Source organism: Anopheles darlingi, chromosome 2 (genome assembly GCF_943734745.1).
Source record: "Anopheles darlingi chromosome 2, idAnoDarlMG_H_01, whole genome shotgun sequence".
Lineage (NCBI taxonomy): Eukaryota > Metazoa > Arthropoda > Insecta > Diptera > Culicidae > Anopheles > Anopheles darlingi.
Window position 1 is genome coordinate 92,346,902 of NC_064874.1, and position 27,500 is coordinate 92,374,401.

The 27,500-nt window shown below is 48.4% G+C and overlaps 1 protein-coding gene across 1 annotated transcript in view; it reads right to left on the minus strand.

Annotated features, from left to right (window-relative positions):
- The window catches only part of LOC125951803 (ADAMTS-like protein 1), a 122,275-nt gene that overhangs the window by 16,944 nt on the left and 77,831 nt on the right, over positions 1 to 27,500 (minus strand). The window contains exons 3-7 of the mRNA XM_049680859.1: positions 13,899 to 14,033; positions 12,945 to 13,097; positions 12,725 to 12,852; positions 9,869 to 10,040; positions 551 to 695 (exon numbers count right to left, since the gene is read on the minus strand). Of these exons, the coding sequence (XP_049536816.1) occupies positions 551 to 695; positions 9,869 to 10,040; positions 12,725 to 12,852; positions 12,945 to 13,097; positions 13,899 to 14,033 (733 nt within the window). The remainder of the gene's footprint in view (positions 1 to 550; positions 696 to 9,868; positions 10,041 to 12,724; positions 12,853 to 12,944; positions 13,098 to 13,898; positions 14,034 to 27,500) is intronic.

Consider the following 27,500-nt stretch of genomic DNA (forward strand, 5'->3'; position numbering starts at 1 on the left):
CTGGCACTGCGCGTCGGCGGCGTGTTATTTTCCAAGCGACAGCTTTCCACCGGGTGCTTCACCGGTGCTTCGGGCATGCCATTTCCTTCCTGAGATTCTACGAAGTGCGTCTAATAGTCCCGCAGTTGTCGTCGGACGATTTGGGAAAATGTGAATTCCGAGGAAACAAATATTCCCTGGAAGCTGTCGAGCAATTCTCTTTAACATCCATTTGCTCGATAAAACAAGGGCGATATGTTGGTTCCGTGGATTTTTTGAACTCGATTACGATAGACGAGTAGGAGTTGCGTTGCGAATGTAAAGATCTTTGTATCTTTGGTCATAACCGTCATCGAGAAAGAGTTGTATGAATTTGTAATCCGAAATACTAAGCCAGTAATACGCTGGTGATGGCCGAGTGGTCCTTTGAATTCGAAGTGGACGGCAGGAAAGATTTTTTTTCCGGCGAAAGCCGTACCGACCTACGTCACCGGAAACGGTCATCATCGTTATCTTGAGCAGCGGCAGCAACAGCAGCACGTAACGATTTCGCCTGTCGACTGATACTTACCACCACCGCAGGTAACGGAGCAGAGTGACATCGGTGCTATCTCCCACTGGTAGAGTGGCTGCGTGCAGGACGTCCCATCGCCACCGCATACACCACACACGTCGATCTTCTTGGTCGATCCAATCTTCAGGTCACAGCCGACGCGCTGCAAGTAAAGCATAAGCATCAGCGAGCACCAGTGAGTTGGGGGACAGGAAATGCGAGCCGGCGCTCGAAGACAATCAGGTTCATGCGTGAAGCGCGCGGTATGTAAGTCGAAGGGAAATGGAAAGACACCCCAGGCCCTTACATCTAACGAGACCGAAATGAAGACAGTAGCAATAGCAGCAGCATCGACAGTAGAAGATTCAGCGACAGAGAAAGAAGCGAGAATGGGAGAAGGACAGTCGATGAAAAATTCATGTCCTCCCGGAAGTCTTGTCCCCCACCTTCTCGTAGGAAAAGATGTTGCCATTCGGTGGCGCGCTTACTCGGAGGTATTCCGATAGCGGCAACACACTGCATCGCGCCGGAAGTGGGGCTTGATGATTATTGGAGGAAACACTTAGTGCCCTGGGAGAGATGCAGAGGAAGAACTTACTGGTGCCCACCTTCAGGCCACGAAGTCGAGGCTCACTCTCTAGCTCTAGGTGAAGAGAAATGCCGACAGGAACGTTGCGGCGTCGACTCGAAATTGGCAAAAGTCTGTCACTTTCTGACAAGAAGGAATCGGCCAAGGTGTCAGCTAGCGGTCTTCTTTTTGTTATTCACTGACGGGACTCTTGGCCGTTTCTTTCTGTTTCGTCCTTGTAGCGAACGACTTGTCCGGATAAGGGCTACTGACACTACTTGGGTTGGGCAGCTGATAGAGACAGTGGTTGCTACATGGTACGGAAACACATCCCACGTCTTTCACCGTCCAAACCGGTGGCATGTGGTGGCATCGTGCATTAGAGAGATTTCTAGGACCCTTCACCGGCGCAGAGAGAACCGACGATGGCTCGAAGGTACGAAGTGCAGCAACCGTGCAACCGAAGAATGAAACCATCGAAGATGGCGGCAATGGCTTTATCGGAGGTTGAACGCCGTTGCTACGACCACGAAGGAGGCGAAATCTGGAAGCCACGGCCCTGTCGAGACGGTCGGTGATGGCTAATGCAAAGGTAGAAAAGTGGATTTACATGCTCCTAACGGGGAAACATCAATCAATGCAGATGAAACTCATGAAAGTTTGCGAGCTCTCAATGCTCGCCTCATCTTGCCGTGTCTTGGTTGACAGACGGTACCGAGGATTCCGCGGATCGGTAGATGACAGCTTCTCGCAGACTTCTGGCTGCCCTCAGCTCAAAGGTCATGTAAAATTTTCACAAAGTAATGCAAAAGTAAACCATATAATGCATAAATACATTCATGAATCTGATCTCTATTCAAAAGGAATTTTTCTTACGCTATAAAGCGAAGCAGCTTCAGTCTGCTATTGATTTAACTTTTCGAAATTTTGTAAAAACTCTCCGAAACCAGACACGCTTTGTTAGGCATCTTAAGGGTATGGGGGTAGGTTCAAGTCTTCTATTGTAACACGTTTTTACTTTATTTTTTCACACAAAAAATGAGAACGCCACTAACTTATCCCGCAGGGAAAGGCTAAATATTTGAATAGCGCACTGTATCCGAGCACGGCCCAATTGAATTTAATGCTTAATGATTTAAGTTGGTTTACGCTACCCGAGCAGAAACTTTCAACAAAAGCGTTAGTGGGTTCTACCGTTGGGTACCATTTGCGAGTGAGGAACCGATCCGATCGGCGCTGAGGTGGACCTTTTTTTGTTTAACCTTTAACTTTTCCTCCTTTTCGAGCCCCACGGTAAGGTGGTTTTTCGGAGACCTTTCAGGCAAAAAAGTTGGTCCTATTGATGGAACTGTGGGATTTTTCACCGGATCCGTGAACCGTGTGCGATATCCTTTTTATGGTTGTGGAGAGGTCAATGAAGCATAAGAATTGATTACGGTAAGAGGCCACTTGCCACCACTACACGTGCGACGGTAGTAGTGGCTTAGTTGATCGGATCATTGACCTTGGATGTAGAACCGTATCATCTTGTTCCGTTCTTTTCGAAAATTTTCCAAAATCGCTTAGCAACATACCAAAAATTCGGATCTCAGACCAATCGTTGATGCTTCAATATCAGTCAACCGATGAATGATTAAAATGATAATCAAAACCCCCTAGCCAAAATCTTATCCTTCATTTGCTATATTGCTTGTTTCCTGATTCCTGTTTTGAACCGAATTGTGGTAATTATGCTGATGCTCCCTTTGTTTGACTGTTCTTACGTTCAATACCGCGGCTTGAGTAGCACCTTTTCGATTTTCGCCTGATTTTCGTTTTCCTCCGTCCAGACAAAGACAACCACTGGCCAGCAGAAGAGGATGGCAAACTAACTCAATCACGACAGGATAGCGTGCGGCCAGACCAGAGCGGAAGAAATAATCGAAATCAATGCCTTAATTCAATTTTGTCCGACGTGAGCACCAAGGTGCTCTTCGGTCCAATCGACGGCTCGGAAGTGTTTCTTAAATATTCATAGCAGAGCGAACAAGAGATAACCGTCACTTTTTCGCTTTTCCTCTCGTCCGATTTCCGGCTGATTGTGTAAATGAGCATGTCCTGTGAGGTGAAGATCCTAGGTGGGATAATGTTGTCTTTGAGTGGAGCACCGTAAAATACAGTTGACTGTTTCTTATTTGGCTTATAATCTGAAGTTACATTTTCAGCTTTACTGGAAATGGATTTAATGAAAGTAAACTCTTCACTTCGCTTAAAACGAATTCAGTGTTTGATGAATATGCTTTTAGCTAAACTCAGAACCACAAACGCTTGCAGGTAGAGGTTTGTGTGTTGCTTAAAATAATTACCAACACATTTTCTCAGAAAGCAAGATATCTTCGTCGAGTAACACATATTCAGAAACAAATTTCTTTGAAAAAAAAATATGCGTGAAATGTGCTTCAAGGCGCTTGGCTGATGGTAAAAAGTTTGAAAAGTCGTCAAGTACATCTTTGGACGGAATTTTGACGGAAATGTATCGAGCTATCTGGCCCGCAGGTTTGAGTATTACTCTTCTTATCAAATAAGCAGTTCCTTCCGAGGAAGACGCGCGATAACTTTTAGATCTCCGGTGAAATGCTCAAACATCAAAGACAGTGGAGACCAGTATCATTACCAGCGTGAGCTTTACGGATCTTGAGAAGATCGCTGAATCCCAGTCTTCATCAGTTCATTTGCCTCAAGAAGGAATGGTAAATGATTGATTAAATAGAGTACACGTGGCGAGAGTTAAAGGCCTTCCATCATTTTTCGTTAAAAGCTGAAGGAAGCTTTCTTATTTTCCGATTCTATCTTTTGAAATATTTGTGTTGCTCTCAAATTTACCATTCAAGATGTTTTTCCCAGATTTTGAATTTAAAATATAGAAAGGATTCCTTTTAGCCCTTCCCGATACGACCCTCTTGCCCTGGTCCTAGCAGCAGAGGATCGACTATTTCTTCCATTAAATATTTAGTAAACAAGTTTTCCAATTTGGTGGAAAACAAAACACTAGCCAAAGGCCGTTTCCCGCGGCTGTTCAATCGTGGGGTTTTTCGCAGATTTAGTTGTTTTGACGGGTGACCGCGTTAACGGCTTTCACCTTCCCCCGCAAACAACATCTTTCCGCGAACGAAAACAAACAAAACCCTCACTTTAGGAGACTCGTAGAAGCCTTCGTGAGGAAGTCTTTCACTTTATTTCGATTACAATAATACCGAATGCTAGACTAATCAGAGACGTCGTGTTGGACAAGCGGTGCAGGTGTTGTGGTGGGCACCGTCAACCTTGGGATGCTTTTGCGTCCCTTATCTAAGCCTTGCTACAGGCTCAACTCTAACAAATCGTTCAATTAAAGCCATCCAATAAAATCACACACACACAAACGCACAGAACGCGAGAGCACCACCGGGGGCAAAGCAAAACGGTACCATAATTATCATAAATCATTTCGATGTATTTATGCTACATTTGTTTTTTCGCCATGCTGTGGTCCTGGTCCCGGGGCGCGATATCGCCAAGCGGTGGTTTCATCTGATGGTTTAATTCGAACGGACCGTCGCCGTCGCAAACCACGCATTAGGTCGTATGCTACGCCACGCAATTCTACTAATTTGTGCGTCATTAAAAAACTCGAATACCAATTGCCACGTTGGAAAGCATGAGCATGGAATGGAGCCGGGAGTCTAGAAAGGGGTCTCCGCAGGCACTCCCTGTTGAAGGTCTCGCTCCTTTGGAGTTCAAGCCGCTTGGTGCGTTATTGAATGGTCCTAGTCCTTTTAAATAACAGTCATTGTATTAATAATTCATCGAGACGTTTTATTAGCAGCATAATGCTACACAGCGAACACGAATCCATTTGCCTGTGTCGTCGGTCGCTCGGTGGCCCTTGGCATAGGCCGCCATCGCCATCGTACGTTTGGTGTTTTTGCTGCGAGAATTCAAGAAGCATCCTGGCTGTCGGTCCGGAGGGTCATCGAGCCATCGTCTTTGGGTGCGAGAAGTGAGCGAATCGATCAATCATCGGGACGGGTAGCCATTTGTTTTGGGACGCATATTCGATCAGGCAGACTCGACGTCCATCCACCCGCCCCTCCCGCCCGCCCAGCACCTCAATAACAATCATGTAATCATAGACCAACGAGCCCTTACGTCCTCTTCGGCGCGGAAGGGGCCTGTAAGCAGACTCCTTCGTCCTAGCGAGCTAGCGACGTATTTGGTTCAGTCCTTGCCTCGGTCCTTGGTCCTCGAAGACCGGAGCCCGGGCCAACACTTGAGCCGAGGCTACCCACTTGATCCTGGAGCTGATAATGGACAATCTGTTTCGCCATGACCGTCGTCCGAGCTTAGGTCAGCATCCGGGACGGCAGAACAATGAGGACAAACGGAGCTTCCGAATGGCGAATGGTGGCCACCACGGACACGGTATTGGGTTTTATGGGATTGACCTTTTTTTTTGCCCCGGGACCCGGGCCGGTCTAATCGTTTAATGATTCAATCTCCTCCCTGCAATCTCCGGTAGCCAGCGTCTCACGCCCCGTTACATGACGTCGCAGTGCAATTGGGTTATGGTGTGCGGACCGAAGACGACAGCAGAAGTGGAATTGGCCATCCGGTGGAACCAGTAGTAGCAGCAGCATCCGGCCTCCGCCTAGTAATCATATATATATTCAAATGAAACGCAAGAAAATCTCGTTTTCTATGCGACACGCGCTCTTGGGGGCCAGTTTTGCGACCTAGTGTGTGACCTTTTGTGCCCACTGCGTGACGTGCCGCCATGGGGTTGCCACAGGGTACAGATCAAATTTGCCAAGACCTTGTTCGACCTCCGTACGACGACGACGACGACGATGATGGTGATGATGATAATGAGGAGCGTGGCTATTTCGCTCGAAGCGAAACTCTGTTGTCTAGCTAGACGTGAGCTCGGGCTAGGGAAAGCATGTATTTCCCCCCTCCGTTCCTCTAGGATCCCTCTAGGAGAACTCCGGTTAAAAGCTTAAAGTAATCCAAAGGAATAAAGGCAATCGAGGAGGGTGGTAGTGATCTCGCGAGACCAATCACCTATCGGGGGACGGGGAGAGGAGGCCTCAAACCATTATTCGGCTGTTAGTGCTCTCGGGTGTAATAAATTATGAGCAAATTAAATTTCCCCCTAAATTATCATCTTATTTCAGCCTAATTCGAGGCGTCCATTCGATCCCATCCGAACATCCACCATCACCTTGCGGGGCCAACCATCGGATCTCAAAGCTCAAAAGGTCCATCCACAGAGCATCCAATGGCCTGGCTGGTTGGTTTGGGTTGGAGAAGTAGCACTATTAAGGAAGCGTTCCCGCAAGGCCGTCCGAAACAGCTACAGGATGCCTCGGGGGTTATCCTAGGGTTATCTGCGCCTCACTAAAATTATTATCGTCCTGGCGAGCACGAGCGAGAGAGCCGTTTCACTTTCGAACTCGCAAAACCTTCCCTGACCGTTCGCACCATCGTCGGGCAGTTCACGCTCCTTCGCCTCACGGAACTTCAATCGAAGCGGATAGGAGTTTTGGGGCTGCGCATCACTGCGCTTCATCGTCACTGTTGGAGAAATAGATTTTATCCTTCCCACCAATGCCACCCACCCTGGTGCCAGTTACGCCCAGCGGTACATCCGGCCGCTCGATGCCGAACTGCAAGCAACGGCCGGCGGTCCGCCATCTTGGGTCAAATAAAATGTGAGAAAAAATAGTGTTTAGTGCGTTATCCACAAAAAGGGCGCCGGGTTTTTGTTTATTTTTATATTCCCAACTTCCTCTCCGTTACCCCGTTACGCCCACCCTTTCCGGCCTAATTCTTGGTCTTGTTTCCAATATTTCATGGTGGTAATAGTATGGTGCTGGTTGTGGACTGTTTTGTGAAGCGCAAAAAGCGCCCTCTTCGATCGTAGGCATGGGTATGTGGTCAGGGCACTAACAAATAAAAATGAAACAACGTTCGAGGGAATGAGGAGCACAACAATAGGAAGAAGAGCAAAAGAATATGCTACATAGCAACGCAATCCTCGTAACATATTCAGTGCCGGGACGTAAAGTCCCGTCCATATTTTATGCCCTCGCATATTTGCATCATACATGGGGGCATTCACCGCAAGGGGTACCGCACCGATTGCCCGACAGGGCATCATGCAGAGTAGGCTGCGCTGCGCTATGCCAACTATGATTTGATGTAGTACCCTTGGGGGATCCGGTTCCATAGTAGTTGGTTGTCCTCGCATATTGCACCAAAAAGGCCGATGGTGGCCGAAGAGTTTGACAGGTTAGAAGGAATTGACTGTCCATGTAATTACGGGTGTGCTCGTGTGCGTAAAAAGGCGGACACAAAATAGATGAACCCCCGGGATGCACACACACATCATCGGACATGCATAGGCTCGGTGGAACACGTTTATGAATTCTAGCCAAAAATGCCAGAGCGGTGGGCATTTTTGAAAGCATTTTTGAATTGAATATCCGAACATGGTCCGCAGCCCGAAGCAACCAACATTCTCGATGTTGGCAGTTCGACGAATTCTGTAAATTGAAATACGTGAAATGGCATCCGTTTCAGCGCTGGTATGTTAATGCAGTACGGTTTGGAGTACGGTTTCGGTAGTCAAAAGGTTAGTTTCCACTCAATTTAATTTTGGGCAGAAATGTGATTGATGTATTGTAAAAAGCTCGTTCAAGTAGTAACACCACAGGAAAGGACCTCCAAGGTTCGAGCATAAATTAATGGCAATCCAACACTCCCCAACCTTGATCTCGAATGCCTCGCACCGAAATATCGCTTTTCTGATGAAGTCAATTAGCAGTTCGGTGAACAACCCGAGCACAGAAGCTGTGCTGTAGTTAAGACTGGCACACACCAACACATACACACACACCGTGCATCCATTCCCTGGCTGCGTCCATTTCAATTTGATTTAATTGGGTCATGGAACGACGACGATTTGCCGGAGACTCTGGAGTTTGACTTTTACACTTACCGCCACCTCACCGGTCGTGGCGGAACGGAAGGCGAAGCCTCGTCCAGGTTCAAGATACTCGCCTCAGTTCTCGTGTGGAGTAGTTTTTGCAACCGAGACCCGCCGTCGTTCTTGCCTGCTTCTGTAGCTGGAAAAGCTTATGGTAGTAAGGGTTGTATGGCCGATGTATGGGTTGTGGGTTGGTTGGTGATCTACCACACGACCCTCTTGGCAATGGGAATGTCTGCAGGGAAACCTGCTGTTGCCTGCCCGTTGGCACAATGTGTCAAGCTGCTGTTGCTGGTGACCCAGAGGGAACGGAACCACACCACCGCAACGCCATCTGTTCCGGGTTTTGCATAAATATGTTCCCCGTTACGGGTGTCGGCACCGGTTGGGGATGTTGCTTTCGGTAAATAATTCTTTAGAAAACGAACGGAAGCAGCAGTGTGTGCCTGTAGGTGTGTGTCTGTGTGGCTCTCTGGGCATGGTGTATCGAATGCCGACTACAAAACCAACGAGATGACAGGACCTGCTTTCAACGACCAGCTTCTTCTCGCATAGGTTGGTCCTTGTCCCTCGATCCAGGTGTTGATTTAAAGCGTTTATTTCCATTCTCGATACAGCATACACACACACACACACACACACACACACACACACACACACGCGCACAGGTGTCTCCACTGTTGCGACGTGATAGTGTCAGAATACAAGGAAACGAAAGAAACGTTCCCTTTCATGTGGTCGACCATCGGGGAAGGATACTCACTTACTGGGATTGAGCGCCGGGTTGCACCGCGTGGAAGATAGATTGTCCCATCTTAGCACCATCAATTCGGGCACTCTTTCGACACCGGCCGGAAGGCTGTGCATGCCAAGCACGCGCGCGCCCAGGAAGCAAACGAGCTTCATCATGCTCCTCATCATCATCATCTTCATCACCATCATCATGAGCGGTTTGATCGTGATCATTATCACCATAATCGTTGTCTTATGCGAGTGGAATGTATGTAATTACGCATGGGAAATCATCGCAGGGGCGCACACACGTTTCGACAATAGGCACTCCAAGCGCGATGGCGGTGAACCGTGCGTGAAGACACTTTTCGTGCATTAATCGAAAAACTTTACACCGTGACGACCCACCCGGGCTGCGCGGGTGGGTGGGCCCATGACTCTGCAAAACTTGTGGCTTTCTTTGCTCGCCAGCACTCACACACGCACACACAGACTCTGCCGTTTCTTCTTTCTTTCTTTGGAGATCATGGCTCGTGGATTGTCGGTTGGAGTTATGGAGCAATCGAGAGACGGAGAGTGAGTCGAGAAGAGTGCAGCAGAAAGGTAGCCGCACTCTCACACAAACACACGCAAACACACACAAGGACCAAGGTGTCCGAGCTGGCAAAGGTGTAATCCTGCAAGTCTGGTTGCAACTTTCCTTTGCTATCCCCAACGCAAGCTTCTAGGCAATGGCGAGAAAGGACTTGTCCAGAAGGACGCACTCAACTCGAACAACTGAAGAAACTGTTGTAAATCTGTCACCGTGCACCACCACTGGGCGGTGTGTCGGTGTGTTGGGCCCAGAGTTTCTTATTCTTCCATTGGGACACCGGGCCAGGCCCCAGGATTAAGAGCATTCGGTCGGTCATGGTCGGTTTTGCACTGCTTCACGGCGTGGTCGGAGAACGTTTTTATTGGCAAATGGGGCGGTGGAGGGGGAGCAGCAATGGGGAAGGGGTAGGAGTGGTTGGAAAAGCTTTGAATTTACCTGACACTTTCCCTGGATGCACATGTCGAGGCTACCGGGGCGACACCTGGTACCGTCCTGGACGCGGTTCGAGAGCTGCACGATGACGCTCGGTTCGTCGTCGCTGATGGGAAAGGACTCGCCAGCGCCGGCCGAGTCCGGCATATCCTCCAGCAGGTGCTGCGGTCGGCCCCTGCAGTGGTTTTGGTTCGGAAAAAAGGGAAAAAGAGAAAGAAAAGCGAAGAAAAAAGATGAAACTCGTTGTAATGGTGTGCTCTGCTTTGCTGGTGGTTGGTTGGTTGATCAGAAGACCTGCGGCCACCATCTAATTTTCCGCCCCCGGGAGCAAGAGAAACAAGTGTAGCAACAAGAATAAACACAACGCTCGGTTGTGGTATCTCAGTACGTCTTTTATGTCGTCAAGTCGGTTGGACGGTCGGTTGGGAGATTAAGGGTGGTGAGATTAAACACTGTGCAGCATAAAACTTGCATTCGCTGAAAGTAAATTCATTAGTTCGTTCCGTCGCAAATTGCAGTGCCACAGCTTAATGATCCACCGGCGGCTGATACGGTCGCTGTATCTCGCTCTCTCTCCTCCCTCTCTTTGTGGCCGGCCACGGCTACCGCCGAGTGACAAATTTAGCGTGGCATAACCGAGTGCAGCTCAGGCGGACGAAGATCAACAGCAGGATGGTTTAGTGCAATAAACAAAGTTTTATTGAATTAAGACGCCAGTTGAAGAGGGAGTCTCTTTGCATCATGTTACCGAAACCGGACCCTTAAGTACCTTAAGCACCTTCCTTTCAGCACGAATCCTTTGAAGATTCCAAACGAAATGAAAGGTGATAGATAGAAAAATATGATTTCTGTTTCACGTAACAGGTTCCATTCTTTGTTCCGTGAACTGCCGGATAGAATATTCCGTCAGCTTCGTCATACCAAAAGCTGCTTCACACATCAGGCGCAATATGTTGCCGCATAATTTATGATCATGAGACCCCGCCACCCACTTCCATCAAAATCTCGCTCTAATAAAGCTTCTAGGGATTATTATATCCTTTCTTAGTAAAAACCCTGCACCCTGTGACTGCCGCTTCCTCGAGCGCTCGATAGAAGCACAAAACTTTGACTCAAAAAGCTCGAAATAGTTTAGCCCGGGGCCCAAAAACCAGGGGTGGATTCATGCGTGGTTTGTTTGAACCCATGTTAATAGTTTCTTTCGCTACAAGCGAACGTTTCAATCCCAAAACAAGCTGCAAGCGGCACAGACAGCGGGCATCCTCCTTCGGGACGGCCACCGAGGACCACCGAGAATCCACGTACATATATCACTTCAAGGCTCAGGTCTCGTTCGGGGCCTCGAAGATTCGACGAGCCTGATAAGAAGCCTCGCCTCGAAAGAGGGTCCTCGTTTGCTGTTGCCACTCCGGAGAGCCGTAGTGTCTTTGATCGCCGACAAGCAAGCCAAACTTCCGCCATTTCGAACAAATAGGGACCGGGGAGTGGTGTACCTTTCGCTAAGACCGAAAGCCGAACCGAGGTTGAATCACAACTTAAATCATCAGCATCGCACCATCTAAAGCCACTTCTCCGTTCGGGCCTGGGCCTTTGCGAGGAAAGTTTCTGCTCCAGGATAAGGAAGTTTTCTAGCCACCATCTTCCTGCCGGATCTAGTGGCACCAATGAATGACACCGAGGAGAAGTAGACGGACAAGAAGCAGCTAGAGACGGGCTACTGCTCGCTGACGTACTTAAAAGCGGTTGCACAAAATTGAATGTTTCGTAGCTTTCCCGGCCGGCTTAGTCGGTTCTCGGAAGCAAACCTCTAGCAGGATGCTCTTTTATCGCTTCGAATATCGATAGATTGCGCCACAGCTCGCGGGCGGGCGGCCAGACCTCTCGAACGAGGGACGAGGTACTATTTATAGGGATCGAACGAGCGTTCGCTTTTAGGAGGTAACGAATAATTGATTTCTGCCAGATGACTGCACGGCCAAGGATATCACTTGCTTGCGCTCGGAGTGGGCGCGCTCGGAAGTTCGCCTCGCTCGAAGGATGATAAAAGTTAATTAGCCAGATTGGATTTGATTGAATTTGGCCCGGGTTCTAGGTAGGCCCTTTTGCTGGCCGCTCGAGGAAGTGATCCAACCAATTCTGTACGCACCAGTAAATGTGACTGATTCTTTGGCTTTGAGCCCGTTGGGGATGATGAGCTTTATGATTTGGATCACCTATGATGCATTATGACGTTACTTTCGTCAATCTGGCTAGTATTTAATGGATTTGGAATAGAGCGTAACATCAGTCAATTATTACTATTTACTGGCCTTGATTGATGATTAATAATTAAAGCGTCAATTGATTGTGAAATATTCAGGCACTTGCCCAAAGCGTTATAGACAATCAAAAAGGCTACCCGTCAGTGATTGCTAGATGCATTTAAATTTACTCTCGGCGAATCACTGCATTTGCTCTACTTTAATCGCAATTTTCTCCCTGCAATGAAGCACAAATCATTTTCACAAAGTTCCAATCGAACAAAAAAAAACCCACCAAAAACGAAAGCGACGCACCATCGAAACCTCTCCGCTTTCAGCCAACATAATATCTGTATTAAAAGTTACGGGCAAACTGTTGAGTTGCGTTCATGGTTTTTATGTGGCTGTAGCCCGGTACCGGTACCGGTCCCGGTTTGCCGGGTAGCGATTCGGTGGCGAAATGATGATCTACTAACTGGAAAAGCACTCCGGCGAAAGCTTCTCGTCTCTCTCTCTCGTCGTTCGCGATTGAAAATAATACTTTTTCACCAACAGCCGAGAGTGAATACGAAAATTGAAACAATGCTGGGGCCGGGGCCGGATCGGACGCCATACTAACCTGCAGGTGAGGGCACACGGTTCCGAGTAATCGTAGTGCGGTGTCCACTTCAGCAGCGCACCATCGTAGGGCACATCGTCGTACGCCGAGCACTGGTGTGCTCGAAAATCTTGCTGCTCAGGGCAGGGCTGTAGATGAAGAGTAGTAGTGAGTAAAAGATGGCGGTTGTGAAAATTTATGCTCAATTACAATTATGGGACCGAGCGGCCTTCGCACTTACCTGCATGTTGCAGATTTTATACCGCACCGCATCTCCCTTGCATCCGTGGGGTGCGTGACATCGGCGTAACTGATAGGCGACGCCACCGTCGCACGACCGGGAACAGGTTGACCATTCCGTCCACGAAGACCATCCTTGCGCTTTCGCTCGTTTCTGAGACGTTAATGGGAGAAGGAGATGACATTAAACGAAGGTTTTTAGATTTTCTTCAGTAATTTTCACGACCGAAATCAAAGTCACTTGAGAGAGAAAGATATCTATTCGATGCTGCATTGTGATGATTAATCTCCCTTTCCAAGCGATCAATTCAATTCGGAACAGAGATGATTAGTCTATTTAAGCACTAAGGCTTTAAGCACTTATCTTGAGGATTCATTGAGTTGCCAAAGAATGGATCAACAATCGAGTAATTAAAATGAGTTTCCGGGGAAACATAATCACTTTTTAAATGATACAATATTCATCTGTTTGTCCATGTGTAAATTTTAAATATTTGAATTGCACTGGTCGATTTTCGCTCATTGATCAATTTATCCGATGCAACTATTCACTCGTTTTTCATGAGAATTTTAAAAATATCTCCGACCTAAGGAAATTTTTCCGTTTAATTTCGTAATGAATAGTCACACCATTCCATCAATTAGTGGTAAATGGTTCAATTATTGGGGCCCTCGAGCTGATTTGATGGTAGCCACTTCACGCCCAGGTGCATTATTCAAAAGCATAAAGCTCACAGCTCCAGTACGCCAGCTAACCGAGTAATCCGGGGGACGTTCGAGTGATTCGATGCCGCAACGGTAATCGATAAACGGTGCTTGATAATCACAAAACGACATTCCAAAGGAGGAGAAGTAGCAGCAGCAGCATCGAAGTCTAATTGCATCTTGATTCGTGGAAAATTGCACCAATCGAACCGACTCAAGTGGCATTGGTTGGCAATGCCTCGCAACTTACCTGTACCTCCTCGTCGTCCTCATCTTCCAGATCCGCACCCGCCAGCGACGCTGACGGTGACCATGTGCTTAGCGTTGCATTCGAACCACCTCGGCTATCTTTGTGTGCTGCCCTGGCCAACGTTAGAATCAGACACTGTGCAGGAGAAAGAGAGGAAGAAAGAGAGAGAGACGAAGAGCGTGAGCATAAGGATCAGAACGAGATTGGAAAATAAACTAAATTAATTGATTTTTAAGCTCACAATAATCGAAAATGTTCGCCCGCAGAGCCTTTGGCATGGAGAATGGCCGGCCGCCCGATGCCAATGCCTTTTCTCGCTGTGACTCCGAGCGCTTAATTGACTTCTCGTTTATGGAACCTGTTAATTGAACGTCCTCGTAGCCGTCCACGTCGAGAGCTCGCCGGTGGGGACAGTGAAGGCGATGCCGTTTGCTATTAATGTGGCATTTCTTGCTCTTCACAGCGCACCAACGATGAGCAACGTGATGCTCCTGCTGCTGCTGCTCGAGCCACTTGACCACCTATCGCTCCCCAACCGAACCCCGGACAGGCCAAAGCAAACGCTTGTTGTGGCTTTCGAAGATCCGGAGAGTCCCCCCGGAAGGTTTGAGCGAAGGACGGGAAGCAATCGGAAAAGCCAACGAATGCTGGCCACCCGTTGCTAGCTCGTGCACCTCTCGATGCTTATTGATTCGGAATGCACTTGCAAGTGGATTGCGGTTGCCTGAGACAACGCCAAAGAGAGGAAGAGAGAGAGAGAGAGAGAAAGAGTGAGAGTGACCTGGACGGGCGAGGGTTCTCACAAATGGCCACTTGTGAGGCTCGGTGTCTAGCTGCTGTTTCCATTTCTTTGCCCGGCAGGCTGGCTGTGGTTTTTGGGGTGGTTTGAGGTGCGGGCAGAACGTGCGCCCGGAGTCACCACCGGGCGTCGAGGTCGAGCAGATCGCTTCGATTTCTTACCAGGATGCGGTGTACGGCGAGGCGATTGTTAGTGCAGAGCAATCTTAGTGGGTAGCCGAGATCGAGATTTGATGTCCAGAGTGCACAGACAATGGGTGCAAGGATGTTATGATAAGCTCTCACAATAAGCCCTCTTAATCTGCTTGTGCTTGAGGTCCCCAAAGAAACACGAGTCCATGAGTGGACACTGGGAACGGAATGGTGCGGGTTTGGTGTGATGAATTATCAATTTTCGTATCAATTGCAACCGACTCCCGGTCGGTTAGGGCAAGTGAATTGCATTCGGCCATGCCAATCAGTGCACCGGGCTGCTAGGTTTAGTACCTTTTTTATGAAAGATGATTTCGTGAATTGTTTTGAAAATGTTCCACGAACGTCTGCGCTGGAACGATATGATGCTAACACTTTTTAAAGAGTTTTGAAATAATAATTGGATATCATAGTCGGCGCCGAAAACAAAGCCACGTTTGTTCTTCGTAACTCCATTTGCATATTAATTGGAATTCATCCGCCAGTGGCCTCCACTTGGCACTGTTTTGAAATGATTTATGTTGGTGTAAAAGCAACAACATGTTTTGATTATCGCAGTATGTTTTTACACGTTGGCTATACTTTCTAAATTGAGCAGAGGGTGGCATTCACGTAAGCAATTCCCTTTCTGGGCAGGTTTAATTATCGAAATTCTCGGGAACTCGCCGGGATTGTGCCGTTGGGAGTCATCATTAGCTAAAACCGTCGCTCACGAAATCCATGTTCGATGGCGCATCGAAAAGTCAACCTCATCAATATCCTTACTTACTGCCTTTTCGATTGCAACTCTCCAACTCCACCGGCAGCAACAGTTCTGTCTGATCTCGGTCATACGCGTAGGCACACGTGTACGCCATCGATGCACCGTCAATCCGGTTTTGCAAAACCCATTTTCTCTCAAGGGAACACCCCGCCAAGGAAAGGAAGGAAAACTTTGCCGACGAAAGCAAAACTTGTGATTGGCTAGATGCCTCTCTGGTCGGTTGGCGAAGGAAGAGACTTTGTTTGTGCAACGATCAGCAGCAGGAGGAGGAGCGACAGGAAGAGATGACCACTCGCACGGTAAGCTACACAATTCAATTATGTGTCCAGCTTTTGCTTCAATTGCATCAAACGGTAGCAACATTCCCCATTTCGTAGATGAAATCGGGCCCGGACATCACTTCGACCGAGTGAGGATCGGCAGAGTGAAAGGAGAGAAAAAAGGTGACCAGAGGAAAAGCATCCCCGGCCAATGGCCACTGCTGGGATTTTCCATTTGGTCCTACGCGTTACCGGGAAAGAGGGCCGGGGTTTGTGGCAATCTTGTGGGCTTTACCGACCTGGCCATCGGGCTCGGGAAGCCTGGTCGAAGCCAACAGGCAACGGTCGATAAATGGCAGTGGCACTTCCGTTTTCGGTCGATGTGATTGATACCACGTGACAAAACAGTCCGGGATCCAAACCAGATCGAGACCAGATGATGTCGGTCAGACAAACCAAGCATCTCTATCCCTCTCTCCCTCTCTCTCGTTATCGGTCGCATTCCAGGAGGATATGATTTCTCGTTATGCTGATGATGTCGATTTCGCAGGAGCAAGGGTCTATCTTCTTGCCAGCTCGCTTTGCTCTGAAGAGTGTTTGAGAACCATGATTAGAATGATGACAGACGATGATGGTGGTGGGTTCACCAACACAAAGCCACGACCGGTAGAGCAGCGGCCTGAGCGTCTGTGTGTTGATGATGATGCCAATACGGCTGAAGCATTCCTTCGCCATCGTTTCGCTTCACGCACCAGTGCGCTACGTCCTCGACGTCCCCGAAAAATCTAACCTCCTCGTTCTCCTCCATTTGAAGCCATTCGATGGACTGGATTGAGTAAATCCTATAAAGCACGTTATCCACACTGTAGGTGGACCGGGCGGTGGATCGTCCTGGGCTCATGTTTGAAGTTCCCTGGCGTGTCGGTTCACATGGCTTCCTGTTTACGCTGTGGCTGTCAGATAACATTTGTATCGCTCAATTGCTGATTCCCTATCACTGTATGTATGTGTGTGGATGGTACACATACACACAGTAACCGGTGATCCTGTGTATCCGCATTGTATTTGCATACAACGTAATTTCAACACCTCTTCAGCACCGGGACGACGAACGACGAACGGAACGGAACGGGATCCAAGTCAAGCGAGCTGGGGCTCTACTGATAGCACACTCGAGACTCACTGGTCCGGAAGGAGTTGAGGAATTGAGATCAGCATGATTTATGGTGTGGCGAAAGCAGGAGGACGATGAATGGAGCATGTTTTCTTTTTTTACGAACGCCGTTCGCTCGGTGTGGCCATCGAAAATGACGAGATGACCACCACCACGACCACGATGATGAAGATGCTACCAACGAGAAGGATGATGATGATGATGATGATGAGGCTGAGTGGCCATTCAGGACTTTCCGGGATTCCCCTTTCGGTGGGTCCTTCACAAGTTTTGCTACTGAAGGAGATGAATCAGGAGCTGTTTGGTGTTTGTTTCGTGTTTCGCCGTTGTGTGAACTCAACCCATCGGTATGCAGATGGTCGCAATCGGATCAAAACAGAAAGGGCCATTGAATAGGGTGGGCGTGGGTTCGGTGCTCATCACCACCACCACCACCAACACCAAGGGATGACGTGGCGCAAATCGACGCGGATGGAGAGCTGATAATTTGTATGACCATCACTGGCGTGACATGAAAGATGAGGGCCATGACACTGACAGTACAGGTCGAATGGATGACGACCAGAACGACGACGACCAAGCCTGGCCTGGCCGTGACGCGAATGGGTAGCCGAATGTGTCCAAACAAACGCCAACGCCAACAGTGGCCGATGCTTTTGATGAGCTGAATGAGCTGAATGAGATAGTGAGCCTCAGGGATCAGCCGAACCGGAGTGGCACTCCAGTGGCCACGATAGTGAAACTTGAAAATCAGTCTCAAAGGATCATCACTACGAGGCGATGTCGATGACTGCGCCAGTAGCCTGACACTCAACGTCGGGCACGGAAGTGAAGAGCCAAATTGAAGTTTATTGTTTTCGTACCGTTATGCTCGTCCGGTGGGATGTGTAGCACACTCTGGGACCCGCGCCACGGAATGTAATATGTTTAGCAAACTAACTGTGACATCCCGGAACTGGCTTGTTTGTTCAATTTTTGTGATTACTAGCGTGGCTCATGTTCGTCATCTGTTTTGCGAGAGAATTGTCCATGTTCTGCTGCTAATATCGAATCGTGTAATGCTTGAAGCGTTAGGGGGGAAACATATTTGCGTCTGATGCATAAATCAATACGTAAACCATTTAACGGCAGTCGTACGTATCCGGCGTGACCTCAAAAAGATCGATCAGCTCTCGACTTTCGACACGGATGTGCAATACTGTGGCAGGGTTTGTGGTGCACTTTTGTTGGGCGTTGTGGGGAAAAGCAGGAAGTTGCATCCAATATCCTGCGGTTTGCCAGATGCTTTTCCCTGGTAAATGCATTTTAGATTTAATATCGGGGACATATATGCTCCAACCATGCAACGCGTACAACTGCTCTGAGTTGCAGTAATGATTGGATTTGACTTATGGAAATGTGTAGTAATGAGTCATAAAGCACAGGGTTTTTAAATTGTTTGAAGTTTATTTCGAAAAGATCGCTGGATTATCATTAAAAGCTAAGCAGTAAATACGCTAAAGAGGCAATTTTCCTCTAACCAAATAAGCAACGTCCATGCTTTACGTCCCAGGTTGTTCCATTACGACTGACGAGTAACGATCCAAAGCATACAAAGGTGGCAGCTGGTAGACTGGAATATCCGAATAATCATAGCTCTTGATCGCCTTCGATGTCGGTATTGGAATGGTAAATATGGATGCATCGAGCGAAGCCAAGCCCACCAGCTGTCGTTAGCCGGTCCTGTAGCATTAGGGAACACGGTCCGGCTCTGCCAATGGTATCAGTCCAGCCAGACCGCGTGCTGGATGGCCAGAGAGTGCCGGGCTTTGTTTGCGGTAAACAGATAGCAGCCCCATGGTCTTACTTTTCAAAACATAGCATTTGCATAAAAGTGTTTGAATAGAGCCCGGTAGCCGGAGAGAGGAGGCCCTTCTTCCACTTCGGTGACCATCAATGCTATCGACGACCGCTGTCTGTGTTCTTGAAATCACTTTCACCTGCAACTCGTGAGGGCACAGCTCTGGTGGTTCGCTCTGGGCTGGTCTGGTGAAGAGCCTGGAGTCAAAAGATCATGCGGCCATTGCTGGTCCTGCAATTTGTTCGCTGCTCCCGTTCGGTGCCATTTAAATGGTGTCGCCTCTGGGCCCCAAAGGGGAACCTGGCTGGCCAGCTCCACAGCCAGCTCTTATCTCCATTGCCTTTTTACCGGCGGTGGGATTTATTTCCCATTCATTTTCCACCGGGCCGGTCGAATTCTCGACGTCCGGCCGGCCTCGGGTACTCGGGATATCGCGTACCATCCACCATGGTGCCACTTGTCGGGTTTGACTGCACAAGGCCATCATGTACCACTCGGCATGGTCCCGGGTGCCAGGAAACGGACGTTGGTTGCCCACGACTTCCGGGACGACACTTCAGGGGAGACATCTTTAAAATGGACTCCAACCATGGTCGCCACGTTGCAGGTGAATCTGGTCGTCCGGTCGTCCGGTCGTCCGGTATGTTCCATCGGGGCTACAGGTGTCCTTGTGTAGATGACCGGGACCTCGGGGTTCTAAGTACCACCCTCATGTTGCAACGCGTTGCCCGCTGTAGAAGGATCTGGGTTCTCGTGTTCAAGCCAGTTTGTGAGGGGTTTCGGGTAAGATAAGTGGCCTGGCATTATGAACCGCATTCACCTGTCGGTATACTCGACAGTGGCTGCAACCTGCAAGGGCCCTTATCGTGCCATCGAAACCAGTTTTATTCGATCGTCATGTTCCGAAAGAAAAATATTTTAACGACCAGTGCTACGGTCCGTGCTATAAAGCTGGGTTATACACTCCCGACCAGACCGACGATTTGGATACCAAAACGAGCAACGGATGGAGTGAAATTCAATTATTTAGTCATTTTAATTACAGACCAATGTTTCTGCGGAACGGATTTTTGTTTAAAATATTAAAGTAATACAACCCTTAATGACTTATCTCTTCGTTACATGGAAACGGAAATATTAATTACAGCAATGTATCGTCCATCGTAATGAGTGTTCTCTCTCTCGAAAGCTGTACGGTGCCCACCCACGGTCGAACTTTGATTGCATGCCCAAGAACCACCTCTTCACTACACCAACATGGTACATGAATCACTCTTCGGCACCCAATGGGGCTTCGATTTCTGGCACTGATTGGATCAATCAGCTGAGAGAAGACTGTTTTTTTATTTTTAGTTTCGCGCAAATTGCAATTACTGCACCAACAGCCAACGGTGCCCGGTACTTTCTGACGAATGAGCTGGAATATTGGCCGGCATTTTTTTATTATGCTGACCCCCCCATTCCCCTCCACTTCATGGAAGAAACATGGACGCAATGAGGTAATCCATTCTGAGCGTTTCGCCCAATTTCCGCACCGGACCATCCGGAGTGCTTGACCGACTTGATGCCCACCCAATGCAACCAATTTTTTACGCCAAAAAGTGTTGGTGTGTGTGTGTGTTTGGGTTACGAGGATTAATCCTCGCTTTTCCAGTAACGGGCCAAATGGGAGTGAAAGAGAATGCTCGGTGCTTTCGGTGATGTGGAACCGGTTCGACGAAAACATTGCATATAAAGTTGTTTGTGAGTTTTGCACTTTGTTGTGAATCGCTTTACTGTCGCGCCATTTTTGTTTTGCAATACGTTTTATCCCTCCCACCCCGTTTTCCATTTCGTGCATCTCTTACACGAGCACGATTGACGTCGTGTCACGAGCAGAAGCGCCGCGTCCTATATCTTGCTCCGTGTGAGCTCTTAATCCCGGCGTCGTGTTCCGGCTGCGTGTTGGTGGTGTGTGGTCGATCCGTTGAGTCGTTGTGCACCACCCTGCAGGGAACCAGGGGAGGGTCAGCTCTTGCAGATCGCGTAGCACACGCGATCGCTTTCGGTGGGCGAGGATGCATTATTCCGGTTTTTATTATATTTTCCACTTTGAGTAGTAAAATTCATGAATATGATTAAACATAAAAAGCTCCAGCTCCTTTTCTGGGGATGGTTGGTGGTGATGGTGAAGTGCTGCAAGTGAAGAGTACACCGGGGCACCGAGGTTGGCCTGGTGTAGAGGATGGAAATGTTTTACGACGACAATGCAATTTTCGTGCCAGTCCACTCCTGCGCGAAAGTGTTTTGGGAACAGTTTTGTTTTACGGCGATGGCCGATGAACGATGACGACGGAAAGTTGGTTCGTAACGAAGCGACTTCTCGAAGAAGTGTTTGCCGAAGCCTGGAGTGCGCTCGCGCCCTCTGCTAGTGGTAAGCATCTGTACACAGGGCGCGGGAACGAAAAATGGGTAAAAAGTGAAGTAGAAAGCCAACTGGACCACCCCTCGGTGCCCTCCCTTCGGCACGACTGGCAAGTTTGCGAAAAGTATTCCATTTTTGGGGCGCAACTTCGCAAAACCAGTCAGCGCGGAATTCGAAGGGAAAGTTAGATTAAGTTGCAAACTGAAAATGTTTTTCCAAGCACGTGCCCTCGTGTGTTTTATTAACGTAGACCAATTTGCATCTCACTATTTAATAATGGTGCTAGTTCGAATCGCTCGGGTTGACCGACAAATGGTCAATGTTCAGCGCCCGGAGTGTGGGAAGTCATTTTATGGAAAATGTTGTACCGTGTTGCTTCCAGGTGATTCCAGTAGGGATGGAAACCGAATACTCACAGTTTGGAAACGGAAATGGAAAATCGTTTGAAGGAAGTGGGTTTCCAACTGATTCGTTCTGGGTATGAAAATGTTTTTTTTGTATGTTTACTTCGAGTAAACATTACTTTTCATTAACCTTGCAACCAAAGGGGGCGGAAGAGGGGCTACAACATTTTATTTGTAAAACCACAGAGATATGGAATATTAATTAACCTAGCCCCTCTTCGCTCCATATCACTACCTCCGTGTACAGGAAGGACGGAAGGAAATGTATATCTTTTACGGATGTTTACCGACCGGGATGCTGCGATGGCATGTACCGTCGGTATCGATCCTGGCAAGTGACTCCATTTTCCCGTACCATCGATTATTCATTTCTGGAAGAAGGAAAAAAACTTTTTCCCTAACAGCATAATTTGCTGGATGAAATCGATTTTTTGCCAGTAAGCAGCCCGGCTGACGCCATGGCAATGCTTTGGAGATGAGTAAAGTTTTTGCCAATGACGAAGAAGGCGTGGAGAAATCTTTTCGAACCTCATTTCTCGTTCAACAACCTGTTTTGAATCGAACAGAAGCAGAGAGGGAGCAAAGTATTTCTAAATAAGTTGAAAAGTTATCCGGATTCTTTGTGGCAACACTTGACACAGCAAAAGAAACATCCGAAATGCGTCGAGTTCAGAGTGAGTTCAATTGTAAAAAAGTATCACTAATCAATCTTATCTCGCTGCAGCTCCTCCTTTTCACATTATTCCCGGTGGAAATACCGTCCGAAAATAAAGGTCATGAAGGTTCCCTTCTTTGAATCGTCGCTCGCTGAAAGGACGTTCTTTCGTCACCTCAACACGAGCTCACTGGTAGTGTAATGTGATTAGCGGAATGTAAGCATTAATTGGCATGCAGACAGCCCACACACACTCACACACACTTCCACTTCAAAGGTTACTGAGATTGTCTGTAAGTGTGGCAGGAAAGCATCTTAGAACGTGGGTACCAGATTGAAAACCACGGCATCCGTGTCGCTTTCACCGAATGACGTCTAATTACGGAGAAAATGTGTTGCTCCGCGGAGCAGAGAATTAATTTTCACCGATTTTCCCCCCACGCTCTGGTCCGTGCTTGGCTCACTGTCGAGCACCGTGTCTTGTCGTCTCAAGCCGAGCATTTGTTTGTGGTAAGTGGTCGGCACCCGTTTTCACTTGTATTTATGTTCGCCATTTTCCTGCAGTACAGTACCCGTTGGTGCGGGGATTTTCCTTTTTTCTCTCTTTTCATCCTCTGCTTGAATTGATAATCTTCAAAACATGGAACGCAGCGCTCCGAGGCATCACCGTCTCCGTCTCCGTCGTCTCCGTCGTCGTCGTCGTCGTCATCGAGTTCCGTTGCGGGGTTCCGTCGAGCGAGTAATCCGTTCATTCACCGAGCCCCAAAGGAGCTGGTGGTACCCGTGGTAAGATAATGAATATTTTATCAATTATTAAAAGTTAGCATGATTTTATTAGCCACATTGGTTTGAATATTTAATTTTCGTTTCGGATGTTCGTTGGGAAAATGGATGGGCCCACCAGGAGTGCCCCGAAAGCGGGGCTAATGCTCACTGGGAGTGCAAAGTTTCCTACATCCTAATCCAATTTCTCAGCCCAACAACGACGACGACGACGACGAGGACGAGGACGACGCCAGAGCCAGTGTCCGAATTTTTAACCGGATGCTTGCGGCCAAAGGCCTATTGCCTCTTCATTCTCCCTTGACGGCCTCGTGGATGCTGGATGCTGTGCGTGTGTGCGGGTTCCGGATGATCGGATTTGCACCCGCCGGAAGGGAGGTGTTGGCCACACTCACACACACACACACACTCACCCGGTTTCAAGTATGTGTGTACGGGTGGGCTTGTGTTTGCCTTCAGCGACCCGGGAACCAACGGGTCATTTTAATCAGTTTAAATGTGTTGCGAAGCAGTCCAGCCCCAAAAACCAGGCGAGAGGGTAGCCGAGCTGTGTTGAGACTTTCCGGAAGGTTTTTTTTTTTTTTGGTTGCTGCTGCTACTCACTCCTATTGTCTAACGTGCCCCACGGAACGCCACGAAGGTCTTAGGACGCTCGTGTGGTCATGGAACAGATGTGAATTTGTGTAGATTGGATATTATGCAAATAGTCGACCCTTTGTTCTGCGTTTTAGATGCTCATTTAGAGTGGGTCGAACCTCCCCCGGGGGGTTGGTGGTAGTGATGCTGGTCTGGTGTGGTGTGATAATGGTGTTGTACGACACTCCGACACCGGGGGTTGTCGGTTACCATGTTTGCTTCCACCAGCAGCAGCTGTAACTAGAGGTTAAAGCCAACGGTTGGTTTGACACTGTGTGTGACATGGATTAACTTGGAGTGGTCTGGAGTGGCGAACTTTTGGCAATGTATGCTGTATGCTGGAGTCTATTAAACGGCTTTTGGGAATGGAACAAACCATAGTGGAAGTTGTTGAAGCCCCTATAAACACACCATCATAATGAATCTTCGAGTTGCCGAGCGGAAAAAACTGCGATTGGTCTGCCGGCGTAGCATGAAGGTGAATTCCATGTTTTTCAATCAACACCACAATTCATCCCTGGAGGGGATGATGCCTGTGATTGTAAGGCTGAAACTCTCTCCGAAAAGCTCGCACAACAGCACACTATTTTCCAACAAATTGGGCTCTCTGGTGGTTACGTACGAAATCCAGGGACTCTCTCTCTCTTTCTCGCTCTCTCTCACGCTCTGCTAATCAGAAATCCCATCTCGACCAACGGTCGAGACACGCAAACTTTCCGTTATCCGCTGCGGCAACTCAAGGCTCGCCGGTTGTACTAAATAATCAAATAAGCTCACCACGTCCTCGACGACGACGGCGACAGCGAACAGCATCTTCAATTCCCAGTGCACATCTCACTTATGCTCGCATGTTGCATATTGATTTTAAATATTTGATAGAATTTTAAGCGCCCGGCGTCCGTGTTTGTCATGCGGATCCCGGGCGGGAATGAGCGCCAGGGACACACACACACACACTCGTGCGATAGCGCGACAGCTACTCGAGCGAAGGCGACACTGCGCTTGTCGTATAGAGCAGTACCGTCATTCCTTTTCCCGCGTTTTTTTTTCGTTGCTCTGGCGCATGGCGCACGATGAAAAGGCCACCAGAAAAGAAAAACTCGGGAAATCCCTCACCGGGAGCATGTCAGTGTTTCGGGGCAATGCAACTTTGGTTCACTCGCGCGCAATTCGGTTGGTGGAAATGGTCCAAAGTGGAAGGGGAGGTGGGAGATTGGCTGGAATAAAAGTTAATACATTATGGAAGCGATGCCACTCACGACCCCGGCCTCCTCGTGCTCGTGGTCATGTAAAAGGTAGTCTACCCCAAAAACTCGGGCCGCCGGTTGATAGCGAAGCAAGAAACCCCCCCTGGTGAACCCGGGGACCACACCATAGAGCACCGTAGCGGCCAGGATGGATGGTTGAAGCTCGATGAGCGAAAGCGAAGGACTCGCCAGGACTGCCAGACGACGAAACGGATTGTTTGGTGAGGCCGTTGTGGAGGACGGCGGCTAGCAATTGGGGAATTCACCACCGTTGAGTCGGTCGTCGGACGTAGCGGAGCGTAACATTTTCCATCTAATTGACTGACGGAGGCTGACAGGGTTAGTAAATTATTTATCAATCTCTCGTCCGCAATGGAATGTCGATGGAGCCGCGATGGCGTGATGCTCGCATACACCTGACATTCCTGCCGCGGTGCCCGAAACCGGTGGAAATCCGAGCCAACCTGGTGCTAGCATACACACAGACACACACACACGGTCGTTACGACCGTTCCGGTGGTTCGTCGTTTGGATGATGAAGATTACTTGGCCACTGTACTGACCATTCGGCTGTGGGCTGTGGCATTTGGTAAACTATGCCGGCTTACTCGTTCCATCATGTAGCACATACATGGGCCTGTTCCGGTGGGACGACTTTGGCGTAGGGAGCGAGAGAGAGAGAGAGAAAACAAAAATCACATTTTCTCGTAATGAAGAACGACAAGCGGCATTTAGCTCTGTGGCGGGCTCGATCGATCTGGCCGTTGGCGAGGTTTAGTTCGGGATAACTTTTTGTGTCCCCATCCCTGGTCTTCCTGTTTTTTGTAGTGCGGCTTCGGCCTTGACACGGCAACCGCCGTCATTTGTGTTGCGCTAAATATACGAACACTGCAAACGTGTAAATACCTGGTGCATAATTAATGATTACTCGCGTTCATTGCTGATACATTATGTTGCTGAATACGGAACTCTTGCTGAAGCAGAACCACTCCCAGGCTGTAATGCAAATAAGTAAAGACGAGATTTTCCAGGGGTTTTAGGTGTTTTTAAACTTTGTATCGTAGTTCGATGCAAATCAAGCACCTATTGAAACTGGACCATGCTCATAAACCACTATTCGAGCATTTTTTCACCGTGCCACGGTAAAAAGTAAATATTAAATCATGATTTAAATATAACTGGCTCAACATGATGTAACAATTTAGCGAAAGGCTATTCCTCCTTAATCTTGTCATGAGCGTTGCTGACATACAAGCGCAATGTAGCGTATGCGATTATTTCACTCGTGATGGTGTCTTCGTTATCCTACTCATCGCTGGAGAAAGAAGGCACCGTGGCAACGATTGCCTTATCCAAGGGTGTATCAAGTATCCTTCACGTTAGCCTTTAGTTGTGCATGAAATTGCTTTCGGCAACTCACAGGAAAAAAAAAACGGCTCAAGATGCGGAAAAGCTTTTTGGCCGGAAGCGACTAGTGAGGCGCATTCGAGCTGGTGCACGATCGCTATACGACGGAATTACCTTGTGTGCGACTAGTGAGACGGTGAGACGACTCTTCCGTAGTGCTTGCTTTACCGGGGATTCATTAAGCGAATCACTACAAGCCAGCCATCGCGGAAATCCTTCACCGTCCACGGGCTCAATGGTTGGACCGTGCGAGGAAAATGGGTGCCAGTGTCTGGTATCGCACATGTGAACGCAAGGCGGTACAACCACTGTCAGAGAGAATGTTCCTCGCTATTGTCGAGTGTTTAATGAAGTTCCACCCCACCTTCCTCCCCGGAGCAACGTTCTTCTGCGAGACGCAAACGAAGTTCACGACCCAACGGCGGGCAGGTGAAATGGAGAGCTGGCCAGGGTGGAGCAAGGCATCATTTGTTTCGTCGTAAGCGGCGTACCTCAATTTCGCTATGGAAATTTGGGCAAAAATTGATCGTCGTATTACATTTACAATGGAATGTTATTCAAATTTGGTGATTCCATTTTTCACTCTCCGATGACGATCTGTCTTGCTGTCTTGGGTGCTGGGTGAACATGGGAAAGCTTCTTCTTTCACTTCATCCTCCTGGGCAGAGAATAGGAGAAACACAAGAGTGCATAAAGGTGCGGTGGTTGCTCGAAGCTACTCCCGGGTCTATGCCTCACATGGTCTCGAACCTCAATTGTCTTTCAAATGTGACGGTGTTGGGTGTCGTTTCGCTGGCGCTCCTTTGTCGGTGGATATATGTTGTGGGAGCGATGCTAAAATGTGTGCTTGGTGTATCCATAAAATATGTATCTATGTGACCAAATCTAGATGCATGGCCTACATTGCCACTGTCTGCTCTGGCAGATACAGTACAGCTTTCCATGAACCATTCAACGTTCAGTCCGAAGTGAACCCTCGTGTGAACCCAACTTTAAAGATGACAGAGCAGAACTTCACCGTAAGACGTAGAAGGTTCTC